The following is a 14,477-nucleotide window of genomic DNA, read 5'->3' as shown; positions in this document are numbered from 1 at the left end:
AACTTTACCATATAAAATAAAAACCTTATAGTATAAAAAAGCTTACACAGCTAAAAAACAAACCATCACATGTACCCATTCCATAAAAAAGAAAAAACAAATTAATTAATAACCAAACCAAAATAAAATATGTAATAAAATATTTACTCCTATGAGTCACTAATTATTAGGTACTTGAAAACTTTAGTCTATTTACTTTTACATTTATTGAATTTGCCAATAAATTATTTTATAAAATCTCTATTATTTATTTAACCCTTTTAACTTTAAAATAGAAAAATGGTAAAAAATAGCAAAGTTTTTATATTACATCAATAATAAACATCGACAGTCACTCATATGCTTATATTGATGAACAATGATAAAAGTCTAACAGTGATTATACTCGATAGAGTCTAAAATTTTACTATAATTATAGTTTGTAAATATTTTAATATATTTTGTTAGTTTTAAAAAGGTTTATGATATATATATACGTTTTATGAACTTTGTATTTTATAGTAAATATATATATATATATATATATTTTTGTAGTATTTAAATTTGTGTTTAATATGAAATTTGTCCAAATTTATTGCAATGTTTTATTTTTAAAAGGTAAGTTTATAAAGTTTATTTTAGAACTTAAACTTATTTTTAAAAGGTAAGTTTATAAAGTTTAATTTTTTTATTTTAGAATTTAAACATTTTTCAAATATATAAAACTATAGGGAACAAAATAAAATAAATATTAAAAATAGATTAATAAAGCTAGATAACTATTTTGTTTTTAAATGGACTTATACTAAAGTGAACTAAATTATTTATAAAATAATCTTTTTAATCAATGATAGATATTGATAAAGTATGATTAATAAAAATTAAAATTTTATTATATTTTATAAATATATTTAATAGTTTTGCTATTTACAATAGTTCTCCTTTAAAAACTACTTTTTAGTTTTCAAGATTGGGCTTACATTTTTTAAAATATCCATGAAAAATAATAATAAACAAAAAATAAATTAAAGTCAAAATGTATATTTATAGATTTAAATTTAAAAAATAATAATAATTAAAAAAACTAAACAAACCCTCGAAGAAATGCTACAAAAACTATTTTGAAAATTTCAAAAACACCTCTAATACACAAAAATCAATAGCATTGATATTTGAGACCTGTATAACTACAAATTTTAAAATAAAAAAATATTAACTAGAAAGAACTAATTAACACACCAATCTTTAAATGAAGTTATTTTCAAACTCTAAAAATACTTATAAATACAGCAAAATACTATTAGATACAAATAAATATAAATAGTAGTTTATCGTCGTGGTATTATTGAAACGAATAACGAATATAAGAAAGTCCATGAATGATGAAGGTTTATGGTGTTTAGGGTGTATTAATGAGTAGGACTTTAAGTTGGAGATCCCTTTCATAAAATTAAAATTAACAATAATAAAAGGAGAACATAACGTCTCTCCAAAGACTCCCATAAACCCGAAAAGAAGTGGAGTAGATAGATATAGTGTTGTATAGTGTATACATATTGATATACCAAATACGTTTTCCTTTCTCTTTCTCTTTCTCTTTCTCCCTCTCCTTCTCCTCTTCGTCTTCTTCTTCTTTTTTTCTTTTTTTCTCTCTGTGAAGTGTTGTATTTTGCTAAGCTCTCAAATCTTGCCTGTCACCTACTCTCAATCTCTCTCTTTCTCTACCCCCAGAAGAAACTGTAGTGAGAGAGAGAGAGCTTTGAGAGGAGAGGAGAAGGGTCTATTCCCATGAGCAGTGATTTTAAAGCTTTAACGGAAAATGTTGAATCCACCCACTTTTTTTCTCATTCTCTCTGGAATTTCCTGAATCTTTTTTCTTCTCTCCAAATGGGGAATTTCCTCTTCAAGATCCTGGGTTTTCAGTATTCAACTCTGAATTAACAATTTACTTTAAAAGCTTTGTTGTTGCATCAATGGTGGCTGCCATTTCTGGACCAGCAGCTTCAATCCCCAAAACTTCAACAACCCAACAACGCAATGACCACCAACAACAGCAAGATCACCTTAGAAACCAAGCACGACCTCCCTTATTACCTTCCGAGAGAGATAATGGGGTTCTTCAACGAAAACCTAGAGGTAGGCAAGTTCCTTCCAGGTACATGTCTCCTTCACCTTCCACTTCTACTTCTACTTCTTCAACTACTTCATCCTCCGCTTCTTCTCGGCGATTTCCCTCTCCATTGCTCTCTAGGTCCACTAATTTGACCCCAGCTTCAACCCCATTGCCTTCTTCTGGCCCTAAACGGTCTCAATCGGTCGACCGGCGACGAACCACTACGCCTCGGTCGATTACGCCGGTTCTTGATTCCAGACATGGCAATGCCACTGACAGTTCAGCGGCTGCGAAGCTTTTGGTTACTTCTACTAGGAGTTTGTCGGTTTCGTTTCAAGGGGAGGCGTTTTCTCTTCCGATTAGTAAGACTAAGGCTACTGCGACGCCCAGTTTGAGTAATGCGAGAAAGGGTTCGACGCCGGAACGGCGTCGAGCGACTCCACTTAGGGATAAGAGCGATGGGTCAGGAGTTCAGGTGGAGAATTCGAAGCTTCTTGATCAACATCGTTGGCCGGCGAGGAACCGGCATGCGAATTTGGAAGGAAACCCATTATCGAGGAGTTTTGATTGCGGAGGTGAGCAGAAGAAAGTGAATGGAATTGGATCTGGGATGGTGGTTCGGGCATTACAGCAAACAATATCAGATGACAGTAGAAGAGCTTCTTTTGACGGTAGATTGAGCTTGGATTTAAACAGTTCCGAGTTGATAAAGGCAGTTCGGCAAAACCCAGATGCCGATTCAGTGAATGAGTCTTCTGTGCCCTCTGATCTCACTACTTCTGATACCGATAGTGTTTCCTCCGGCAGTACTTCAGGAGTTCAAGATTGTGGTTCGGTAGCTAAAGGGCGAAATGGGCCCCGAGGGATTGTTGTATCTGCAAGGTTTTGGCAAGAAACAAACAGCCGGCTCCGGCGCTTGCATGATCCTGGTTCTCCTTTATCGACTAGTCCTGGAGCAAGAGTGGGAGCCCCATCAAAGTTCAGTCAGTCAAAGCGGTTCTCAAATGATGGTCCACTTTCATCTCCACGTACAATGGCTTCCCCTATTCGAGGTGGGACAAGGCCTCCATCCCCAAGTAAGCTTTGGACTTCTTCAGTATCATCACCATCAAGGGGAATTTCCAGTCCTTCCAGGACGAGAAATGGTGTCGGTGGTTCCTTGGTTAGTAACTCTATCAGTACGCCCTCCATTCTCAGTTTCTCTGTTGATATACGAAGGGGGAAGATGGGGGAAGATCGCATTGTTGATGCACACGTATTGAGGCTTCATCACAACCGTTACTTGCAATGGCGGTTTGTGAATGCAAGGGCAGATGCTACGTTTATGTTGCAGAGACTAAACGCAGAGGTACTACTTGTGTGCATTATCGCTTACCCTTTTGGTTATTTCTATGGTTTATCCTAATTCCCTAATTATTGCGGTGGTTTCAATGTCTGTCTACTACTTTAGCTTACATTTTGGTGTTGATTCTCACTCTCTCTTAGATTTTTACATCCAAAAGTTGGACTATAATCATATCTGACGTTTCTGGTCATGTCCACTACCTTAAATCAATCCATTAGGTCTTCTAGATTTCTATCTTAAATTGCTAGTTCAACTGCTGTTGAATCTTTTACGGGGAAATTGATAGATGGACGGAGGGGATGCTCATTTAGGTTGTTTTCTCGCTATGCTATTGTGTTTAGGTGGTTTAGGTATTGTTTACTTGGTATACTTGGATATTTTCCCTCTCACAGGGATATGTTTTACAGATTTACTTGGAGAGTTTTGCCTTGGAAATTTGAGTATTTTGGTTGAGATTCTTACTTGGTCAAAGAGTCTTAGGACACGTAGTTCATCCTTGGAGGTATAATTTTCAAGAGAGTGTTGAGCATTTTTCCTTGTACTTGGGAAATTGGATCCATTATTGTTTTTGGGATGTAAGTGCTATGAGGATTCCATTTTTTCGTTTCCTTAACATTGACACTGCCAATGTATTATCTTCTCTGTCCCTTTCTACCCAAAAGTTAGAATTTGGTATAAATTTTTTCTTGATAAAAAGCAATCAATTTCATTGATGAAAAGAAAAGAGACATAGCATCTTCTATGCTCCCTTCTACCTAAAAGATATGATCTAGTATAAACTTTTTTCTTGATGCGAAGCAATCAATTTCATTGATGAAGAAAAGGAGACGTAGCATCTTTTATATGTTGATTTTGGTAGAGACTCCTGTGATAGAGACTCCAATAATGTAGTCATCTTCTTTCCTTTATGATCGAGGTTTTTAATAGTCCTTTCTACTCTGGGAAAGAAATTAGGATCCCTTACTTTAGGTTCCTGTATTTTTAACATATATGATGTTAGAGTTTCCACTAATCTGTATGTTTGTCATTTTCTCTTTAAACACATTTGGAAAGTTAAGGGCTTGTCTGGAGTTTGTTTTTGTTTTTTAAAAAACAAAAAATCATTTCAGCATACAGCTTCGTGGTGGTGTACGAATTATACTAAATTCTTTAGTAATTACAACATTTTGATGATTTTTAACATTTTGAAAGTGCTCTTGTTTTAGTCCGGGCGGGGGGGTTCTCCTCTTTTTTGGCTGGAATATATTTCTGTTTCCTATAGAAAAATCGTTTCATAATTTAAAACCAAAATTTGTTTCAAATATATTTGAAAAGCTAAGGGATGGAAAGATTTAACTGCTTTAAAATTTTTGTAGTATTTTGATGAAGCCTGAAATGGAAGTGTCATGAGAAGTGAAAAAAGTTGATAGATGTTGTCAATGTTCTTCTTTTGGTGGTTTTGTATGTGTGGAAGTTGTTTCTTTTATTGGTTTGTAGACTCCGTACTAAAGTGCCTTTAATCAACTAGCTACTGTGATGCATTTTGTAGTTCTCTTTTACGCCTTCACCCACTGGTCAAGTTTCATAGTCTCAGAAAAGAATTTAGAGGAAAGATGTAAGAAAGTGATGAGCAAAATGCTAGAGCTTACTGGAAAGATGCAAAAATCGAAAAGACTGTTAAAATAAAGCCTTCCTTTAATCTATAACTGATCCAACCTAAACCACCAACACTATGAATCATGTTTTAACTTTTATACCCAAATTTACCTGTTTATGCTTCAATCAATCCCATCTTTTTTAGGAAAACCCTTTCTAACTGTCTTCAATAGTAAAGAGGGTCTTCAAATCACCATAATTTTGTTTGAGATAAAATGAAAACTTCAATCTAGAATGACAGTGGCAACAAAAGTTTAGCGTGGATGAGACTGTGAGACCTCCAATTAAGAGACATACGAAAGAAAGAAGATCAGGGGCAAGAGAGGTATTTACCAAGCAGAAAGCGGGTAGGGGACCAAGCAGTACTGTGGGAGGTTGTTGGTTTTTGGTCGTGGGCTGTGGGGACCAGTGGTGTGGGGTTTTAGTAGGGTTTTGGGGATTGGTGTGGGACAGGAATGTTTTTAGGAGTGTGAGCTTTAGAGGAGGGAACGGCTCTCTTGAAATAGCCGATTATCAGTTTGCTTTCTTCCTCTTACAGTTTTCTTGTGGTGTGGGGCGTTGTTAAGAACTCTTGCTAAGTATTTTCAGATATTAATATCATATACAGGGAGACCGATAATCCCGTCTCATAGTGTTAGGTGTTCTTCTTGCTTGTTTGGTGTGTTTTTCTTTATGTAGGTTGCAGGATACCTAACAGAGACTTGTATATTTCCGTTATGTAAGAAGATATGTTTTGTGTGACACAGTAGCTTAACCATCTTTATGCTGTTTTCAAAAAAAGGTGCTCGCCAAAAGACCAAAATCTGCACTTCCTCGAACTGTTTTCACCTTTTACCATGCCTTTGTAGGGTTAGGGGTAAGCTATTGAACGATGACAAACAACGGTTAAATGTGGATGAGACTAATATATGATGACTTCAAGAAGCTACGTTCTCTCATTTTTTTCTCAATGAAAGCAGTTGTATATTTTTTTTTTAAAAGGAAAAAGCTACGGTCAGCTAAAATGGGCTACTTATTAGCTTAACTACTACCTTATCTATAAGTTCCTCGTGAATTTGCTTTTTGAAAGGACTGAAATCCAAGCATCCTTTAACTATCTTTACCTTCTAGTCTGCTTTTATTTGGAAGTGACAAACTATTGATTCCAGGTGGTAGATGACTGCAATTAAGGGCATTTGTTAGGGTTTTGAGTTCAAATGATAACTTAGTGAAGGCTTACGAGTTCACAAAGTTGATAGGTCCTTTTTTTCCTGTTCTTTTTTTTTTTTTTTTTTTTGTAAAAGCAACAAAGTTTATAGGTCTTTCCTAAACATTGTTCTACATGCTAGGTGGTTGCCGGTTGGTGGTAATTGAAGGTAGTGAATCTATGGGCGTACTCAAGTGTTAATTACTAGGTTATTCATAATGGCAGAGGGAGGAATATTCATTGCTTTGAAGCTATCTCATTCTTTTGTTATTTTTGTCATTTTTTATAGATTGCCCACGGATGCTTTCGAAGGGTTTCCTAAGGTTTTGGAGGTTTTTTTGGTTGGTGGAGGTTCATAGTAGTGGTTTTGAAATTGTTGCATTCACTTTTCCCATGTTCAAAGTTACTCTGAAATATGCTTTTAATCACAAAGAATATCATAGTTGATTTTAAAAGTACAAAATCAGATGTTAAATTAATTTTGAATTATTAAAGACATGTTTTGAAGTGTTTTCGTAAATGACAATAATGTTTTAAATTATTTTGACAATATACATGCTACATTTATGTATTCTTTGTGTGCTATAAATGGTTATTGGTCTTAAAGATGAATTTTACTGTTTAGTGTTGTGGGTACCAATTGCTTGGAGGAAAAGGTGTCTTTGTTTGCTGGTTGATTTGGCCACTAGATTTGTCATTGGTCTATAAACTATCTTTGGCCTAGAGGAACGTTATATTGGTCTTAAAGATTAATTTTACTGTTTAGTGTTGTGGGTACCAATTGCTTGGAGGTTTGGCTTTGGCTAGGTTTAATTCTTCTACATGGGTACCAATTTTTAATCTTCTTACTTTTAAGGACTTTTTAATTATCCAATAGGTCTTGTTTTTGTGAGTCGGACATCCTTCTACATAGCTATCTTCTTTTAAAATTTTAATTTAATTTTTTTTTATTGTCCATTGCTAATAAAAGTTTGGTTTCAGTTAAAGAAAAAAAATCTTGGGAAACAGATATTTGTAAACACAAATAATTTCGTTCATACTGTAATTCAAATACTTGCGGCTTTATAGTGTTATTGGAATATTAAGTGCACTAGTTTTATTATCCATTTTTTTCTGTGCCAGAGGAATGTTTGGAATGCATGGGTCACTATTTCAGAACTACGGCATACTGTCACACTTAAAAGAATCAAGTTATTATTACTACGGCAAAAACTGAAGCTGACATCCGTCCTCAAGGGACAAGTAAGATTCAGAACCCTGTTCTTTTTCTCCCAAAGAATGTCGTTTGATTGATGTTTTTAGCTCTTTAAACGCCATCAAACTTGTACATAGCACATAGAAAAACAAATGCTATACACTTGAAAAGTATATTTTCTTCCTTCACTTGTAGAAAAAACAATTGCATTTTTCTTCAAAATGACACTTGAAACAGTTACATCGTTATGTTGGTTTCTCATTACACAACTTTTTGGAAATCCATTTTGATCTATAAAGGATTCTCGTTTTCCTTTACAAGAACTCCCACTGGCTATATGTTTTCCATGGGCGTTTGTTTTTAGTATTTTCTTGGAAAAGATTATTACTGTTTTCTTTTGAAAAGTGACATTGTGTAAATAGAGCTTGAACCTAATGGAAGTGCACCTTTCGATTTTTTTACTCTCTGTTTGATAATTTATCTCTTGCATGTTTCTTGGAATACATGCAACTTTTTCTGTTTTCTTTCACCCATATGAAAGACTATGATTTGAAATGTGAAAAAGTAGGCTCTAAAAATTTTACTCATACAAAAGGCGACTTGGAATCATCATTTCAATTAATAAAGAAGTTGTATGTCTACATTTTTTTTTCTGATAAAAGAAAAAACTTTTGTTGAGATAAAAATGGAAGAATGCATGGGCATACAAATTACCAGCCTATGAGCCCAATTGTGAGAAGGGACTCCAACTATACAAAATAAAACCTATGGGGGATTGTTTGAAATCAAAGCTTAGAGGGAAACATGAAATTTGACAAGAGACCGCATCTCACTGGGAATCTCTCTCAACTCCTTAAACACATGATTATTCTGCTTCCTTAAATATCCCACAAAATAGTGCAAACCCCAATGAGTAATAAAAATTGACCCTTCTCATAAAAGAGCAGATGGAGGAGGAATTTTTCAATCATATCACTGAACTTCCTGCTCCATGCTAGCAGAAAACCTAAAGTTTGAAAGGACTCGCACCACACAACTTTCATGAATTCACATCTCTAGAGAATGTGATCTAGGTTTTCATTTGCATTCCAATAGAGATTAGAGATTATAGCGCAACGGGCCAACTAACGAAGGCATCTTCTTCCCAATTCGATCCAAAATATTAACTCTTTTTCATGTAAGACATGCCTAAGAGAAATGCTAGGATTTTCAAGGACAAAGTCAAATCCGCTGAAGAAGTCCTACAATTTGTTGTTTTCAATGCATTATTTTGGTGTAAATCTTTAGTGGCTCTACGAAGCCATAGTTTATCTTATTTTGTCAACAATTGGAAATATCTTTGGATATTTGGGATTCTTTTGTTTTCTTTGGATATTTTCATTCTATCAATGAAAATTTTCTTATCCGGAAAAAAAATGCCATGAGAAGAAGTTGACTTCCCTAGGGATCTTAGTTCTCTAAATTGTGGAGAAAACTGACTCACCTGTGGGAGAATGATCAATAAACCTAGGAAAGAAAGAGTTACATGAGAATCCCTCCAAAGGATCAAGACTCCACACCCAAAACCCTTTCTCACTTGTTTAAAAACAACAGCCTTGTGCAAGGATAAGAGCGATGCCACATCCATTGGTTCCCTATCGCACAAAGGGCGACAAACCCAAATGTAAAGGAGATAGAACTTCTTGACCAAACTAAAAAGTCCAAGAGAATGCAAATTTTAAAAGACGTGAGGTAGAAAAGACGTGAAAACATTGAGTAGAGGGGTTTATCCCTCACCCACTGATCTTCTCAAAAGTATGTATCATCTCTTCTCCCACCACATTGAACCAAAGGAGAGAAAGAAGGGGTCTCCTTTAGAAATACCCTTCCAAGTGGCTATATCCCCTTGCAATAACCAATCAAAATTACGAGGGTGAAACTTACTAAGAATAATCCTATGGAAAAGGTAGTGCACTCTAGGGGAAACTGCCAAAACCATTTGGCTGAACATCAGGTTAAGCATTTCTTACTATCAACGAAAGTGTTTCTTATCTATTATATATATGTATATATTCATATTGAAGAGCATCAAACCTGTTGTGGATTAGAAACTATTTTGCTGAATAAATGAAATACAAATTGAAGGGGATGTAAGCCGCCTGAACCCAGGTTAAGAAAGTTACAGAGAAAAAAAAAACTTCCCACTAGGGAAAAGAGAAGAAAACCTATAGTTACCAAAAAGGTTGAGCAATATGCACTGGGAAAAAGCTGACAAAGCAATGTGCTCCTACAAGATAGAAAAAATTCTCTCCTAAAGATTCAGTGGTTCCTTTCCTACCAAATGCTATAGAGAAAAGCTCTAATAAGGGGCATCCAAAGGAGCTTTTGGTCGTCTTTGTTAGGGTGATAATCAGAGCAGCCATGGAGAAGAGTAATGATAATATCATTAGGAAGAATAATGTGCGGCCCAAATTAGTTGGAGGGTAGTCCAGAAACATGAAGGCGCAAAGGATGAAAAGGTGGTCTTGCCTTTTATGTTGTTTGTGCACAAGGCACAACATAGATAATCGAGAATTTAAAATCTGCGGCATATCTTTCAAAGCGTCTTGCAGCTGAAAACTCTCCAAATAGTTTTTAACCTAGGCCATCTGAAGTGAAAATAGTGAAGAAAAGTATTGTTTACAAAATTCATGAGAAATCTACCTGGTTGCACCTCTACCATTCAAGTTTCATCTGACTGAATTGATCAGGGCTTAAATTCTAAGAAAGTTGGTAGGTAAGCAAGCTACATCAGCCCCCTACCAATTTAAATTTATCAGCGATTGAGATCTTTCATGTTGAAATGGTCCTCCCAAATGCCTTCCAATGGTTTGAAGGAAGCAAAAGGCCCAAAGCCATTTGACCAAGCGTGAATGATTTTCAACTGAATTTTATCTCCACCTAGATCTCCCAATTCTATCAAATTCTGGAGCCATTATGTGTTTCCATGCTGCCAACAGACCATCAATTTTAGAGGTGTGTGTATATTAATTTATTTATTTTTAATTACAATAGACCATCTTTTATTGAAGAAAAATAATAAATGATAGAATACAAGGGCATACATTTCATGGGAATGGAGTCCCTTGTAGTTTGATGGCTCTTTTCTGTTGGGTTGCTTTAGGGGAGGCTAGGTAAAGAACTTTTCAGTTGTTACCAATGCCCTACTGTGAAGGAGGTGTGGAAATCAACATTAAGTTTTTTTGACCTAAAGCTTGGCAGAAATTTGAAGGATGATGAGACCTCTGAATGGGCTGATCATACATATATCCTCCCACCAGTCGTCTTAAAGGGAAGACTCCTGTAATTCAATCATGGATGACCATGGTCCATGACTATGTTCCCAAGGTTCAACTTCTTTGTTCACCACCGAGCACCTTGAGAACACCAACATGGCTGATTTCTCTGATTATAGGTTGTTCTCTGGTTCTTTTGGAGGAATAAAGTCTTCTGATGTTTCTTATTAAAAAAATACGTGGTTGAAAATTAAACAGTAATCTTGTGTATTACAAAGAAAAGAGCAGAAATCCAAACTGAACCGAAAATGCCAAAAGGTCCTAAACAAAGCTAATATAAAAAGTAAAGAGCAGGAAACTACACCGAACTCGAGAACTAAAAACAGTAAACTTGAAGAACTTGAACCAAACTCCTAAGTCCTAAACCTTCCTCAATTTAACTCACCTCCAATTTAGTCAAGGGTGGAAGTGGAACCAAGTTATGGTTTCAAATCAAGTTTTATCCAACCTCCAACAAGGATATGTCTCCAATCAACTTTATCAAAAACCTCACGAATTTTGATGATCACTCCTTTCTTATTAACTTTTTTCCCCTTTCCAATCACCAACGAGATTATTAACGATGGGATAAAAGTCAACAATTTGTCTCTCCATGAACAAAGCTTATTAAAGTTTTGCGACCTGTGTATGCAAGGACCTTCTATAGGTAATTGAATCTTTAAGATTTTGTTTCCTCCTCTCTAGCATTTAGTAACTACCTTTATGCTTCATGGTTTTACAGCACCACTTAAAACCTTGGGAATTTTCAGGAAAGAAGTATTCCAACCAAATGTCATTCCAAAAAAGGTTGTCTTATAGAGACCAAATAACTGTTAATCTAGAATATATTGAAAAATTAAGGATGGAAGTACTACAATAATTCCCAAGTACTTTGAGTTACTTGCACACTCCTAACAATTGTTTCCTTCATCCTTTCCCACTCATTATTTATATATCACATAACAAATCCTCCTAACATGCTCCTCAACTAGTTCCAACAACACAAACTTTAACACATGGGTTAGTAGATGCACTCAAACATCTCAACTACGTTGATATCCCCGTAGCATCCTTATTATATCTAAAAATAACATATAAAAATAATAAAAAAAGTAATCCTCAGACAATGGCCTTGATTTCTTCTATTTTGGTGGTAACTTTGTGCCCTTTTGAATGTTTGATTTTATGTTTATTTTATTCTCCAAATTCTAACGCAGGCCTTTCTAATTTAATTGATGTGATTGTAGATAAGTTATTTGGAAGAATGGGCTCTTTTAGACAGAGATCACTCAAGCTCCATGCTTGGAGCAACTGAGGCTTTGAAGGCCAGTACTCTCCGGCTCCCAGTTGTTGGGAAAGCAATAGTATGTACCCTGCACCGATTTCTATTTCCATAAAAAAATCGGTTACCAATCAAGCTTCTCATGTGAAGAAAATAAATAATTTTTATTTAATCAGGCTGATATTCAGAACCTGAAAGATGCTGTGGGTTCAGCTGTTGATGTTATGCAGGCAATGGCATCTTCAATATGCTCTCTCTCATCTAAGGTGCTGCTTTACCTAGAACTTTTACCTGTCTGAGAGTTTTATCATTTTTCTGCATTAGACAGCAACAAACCAATGTACTTCTATAGATTCAATTTAGGGTTTTTCCAGTGTATGAGGAATTTTGGCATGCTGGCTTTCATCATCACTTACTGTTCTTCCTGGAACCAGTTTTTATTTTTGAGCTCTTGTAGTTTGTGCGCATTCAGATTTTCCCCATTCAAATCCTTAAATTGAGGAAAAAAGAAACTGCCAAGTATTCTCGTGAACCTTGTGTTGGCAAAGAACTAAAGAGCAATTGCTATGAGGTGTTCCATCCGTATGGTAGTAGTTTTAGGGGGATCTAAGTTATAATCTGGGACTATAAACAAGGAGAATAGATTCTTTGTCCCCTTTAGAGTTAAAAGATAATAGAATCTGACTTGCATTCCTTTGGCATAGCTTATATCTTAGACATGGTTGTCTCGTTCACAGGTAGAAGAAACAAACTCTGTGGTGGCAGAACTGGTTAAGGTGACGGCAAAGGAACGGATTTTACTTCAACAATGTGAAGATTTTTTGTCCACTTTAGCAGCCATGCAGGTAAGTTATAGTCATCTAGTTTTGATAATCGTAAAGTGAACTGTCTGCATATTGCGTTTCATCTTATTTTACCATTTGATTGTTATGATTAGGTTAAAGATTGTAGCTTGCGAACGCACATATTGCAACTGAATCGATTTCCAACGAGACAACAACCTAACAAATACATGTAGAACTAATATGATCCTGATGATATGATGACTCACTCCTCACCCGTTATTTTACTAACATTACACGGACCCCTTTTCGTTTTTTCAACCCGATGGAGGCAGAGACTGAAGTAACAAGAAACCGATTGGTGATTTTTAGGATCTGGGTTTTGAAACCTTCTTGGTGGCTCTTATATTTCTTCTCTATGTTAAATGTATCTCTTTGTATCTGGAAAAAAAAAAAGAAAAAGAAAAAGAGAGAAAAAAAAAAAAGGAAAGAAAGAAAGAAGATTGTTGGGAATGGCTTTCCATCCCTTTGATTAGTTTGTGTAAAAGTGCTGCAATTCTCTATCTCTTTAGCCCACAAGTAAATGCCAATGTTGAATGTGTATATATGTAATGTTCTCATCATTGATGATTCTTGTAGTTTGTGAATTCTTGTGACTCATTGGTGAAATAGTCTCCTTTTTCCTTTCCACTGTTGCCTCAGAAATTACTGCCCAAAACTTTAACCACAGTAAAATCCTAACAATATCTTTACAATCTTCACTTCTCTGAAGTTTTTATTACCACCACAGCAACTTCTCAATACATTTACTATTAATCAGAGATTGGAGTAAATATTAGAAAGATTGATTTGAAATTTCAAGACTAATATTTACCCACTTCTATTATATCATTACTTTTAGAATGTCTCATTTAACATTTGTAGGATTGGTACAAAATAAAATTTGGGTACCTTTTATCAATATAATATGTTTACTTTTAAAGGCTTAAATTTAGTTTTGTTTAGTTCTTTCCTAAAAGTGTGTTTGGTCAGTCTGTTGGCCTAACAGTAGGATGATAGGGGGAGGGTTTGTTGACTAATTTATGTCAAATTATCCTTTTCAAAAAGGTCTATTAATTATATCAAATGTAAAGTGCACCTTCAATTACAATGGTATATGTAAGTCATAATTTTTCATTTTAGAAAGCTTATACAAGTTATGAATACAAATCATATATTTGTACTAAACAATTTCTTACATTTTCTGTCATGAAAGCCAACAAGGATCATGTACCAGACAGAGAAATATTGGATGCCAAGGGATTCAAAGTCGACTCGATGCACGTGTCGTGTCCTTGTTTACCTACAAACACCCTTGGATTAGGATTTGAAATTCAGATTGAAGCTTGGTTGTAACTATTCCTTTTCTCTTTTTTTCTTTTTCTTTTTCTTTTTCCCCTTTTCTTTCAATGAATCTTTGACAGTTCTGATAAAATATAGTGTTCTTTTCATTTTTTATTTTGAAATTTTCAATAAAGAGCTTACCTTTCCTTAAAGAACTTCTTTACTTTTCCTTTTCTCTTGGAATCTTTTTTTAATTACCATATTTCATAGATATTATATATATATATATAAATTAGACGACTTTTCGGACATGAGAACTAATGAATAGATAAAAAACTTATTAT

At 34.8% G+C, this 14,477-nt stretch overlaps 1 protein-coding gene across 1 annotated transcript; it reads left to right on the top strand.

Moving 5' to 3' along the window:
- The first annotated feature begins 1,539 nt into the window (after nt 1-1,539).
- LOC101215899 (QWRF motif-containing protein 2) lies at nt 1,540-13,500 on the top strand. The gene is made up of 6 exons (XM_004136892.3): nt 1,540-3,440; nt 7,381-7,500; nt 11,994-12,110; nt 12,205-12,294; nt 12,766-12,873; nt 12,966-13,500. The coding sequence occupies exons 1-6, from the start codon at nt 1,953-1,955 to the stop codon at nt 13,044-13,046; spliced, it is 2,004 nt and encodes a 667-aa protein (XP_004136940.1). The 5' UTR covers nt 1,540-1,952; the 3' UTR covers nt 13,047-13,500.
- The last annotated feature ends 977 nt before the right edge of the window (nt 13,501-14,477 follow it).

Source organism: Cucumis sativus, chromosome 7, assembly GCF_000004075.3.
Source record: "Cucumis sativus cultivar 9930 chromosome 7, Cucumber_9930_V3, whole genome shotgun sequence".
Taxonomy (NCBI): domain Eukaryota; kingdom Viridiplantae; phylum Streptophyta; class Magnoliopsida; order Cucurbitales; family Cucurbitaceae; genus Cucumis; species Cucumis sativus.
This window is presented reverse-complemented; position numbering and strand designations above follow the sequence as displayed.

Coding starts and splice junctions, on each gene's coding strand:
- LOC101215899 (XM_004136892.3), top strand. CDS start 1,953: ATGGTGGCTGCCATTTCTGGACCAGCAGCTTCAATCCCCAAAACTTCA. Junction 3,441..7,380: donor TGCAGAGACTAAACGCAGAG/GTACTACTTGTG, acceptor TTTCTGTGCCAG/AGGAATGTTTGGAATGCATG. Junction 12,874..12,965: donor CCACTTTAGCAGCCATGCAG/GTAAGTTATAGT, acceptor TGTTATGATTAG/GTTAAAGATTGTAGCTTGCG.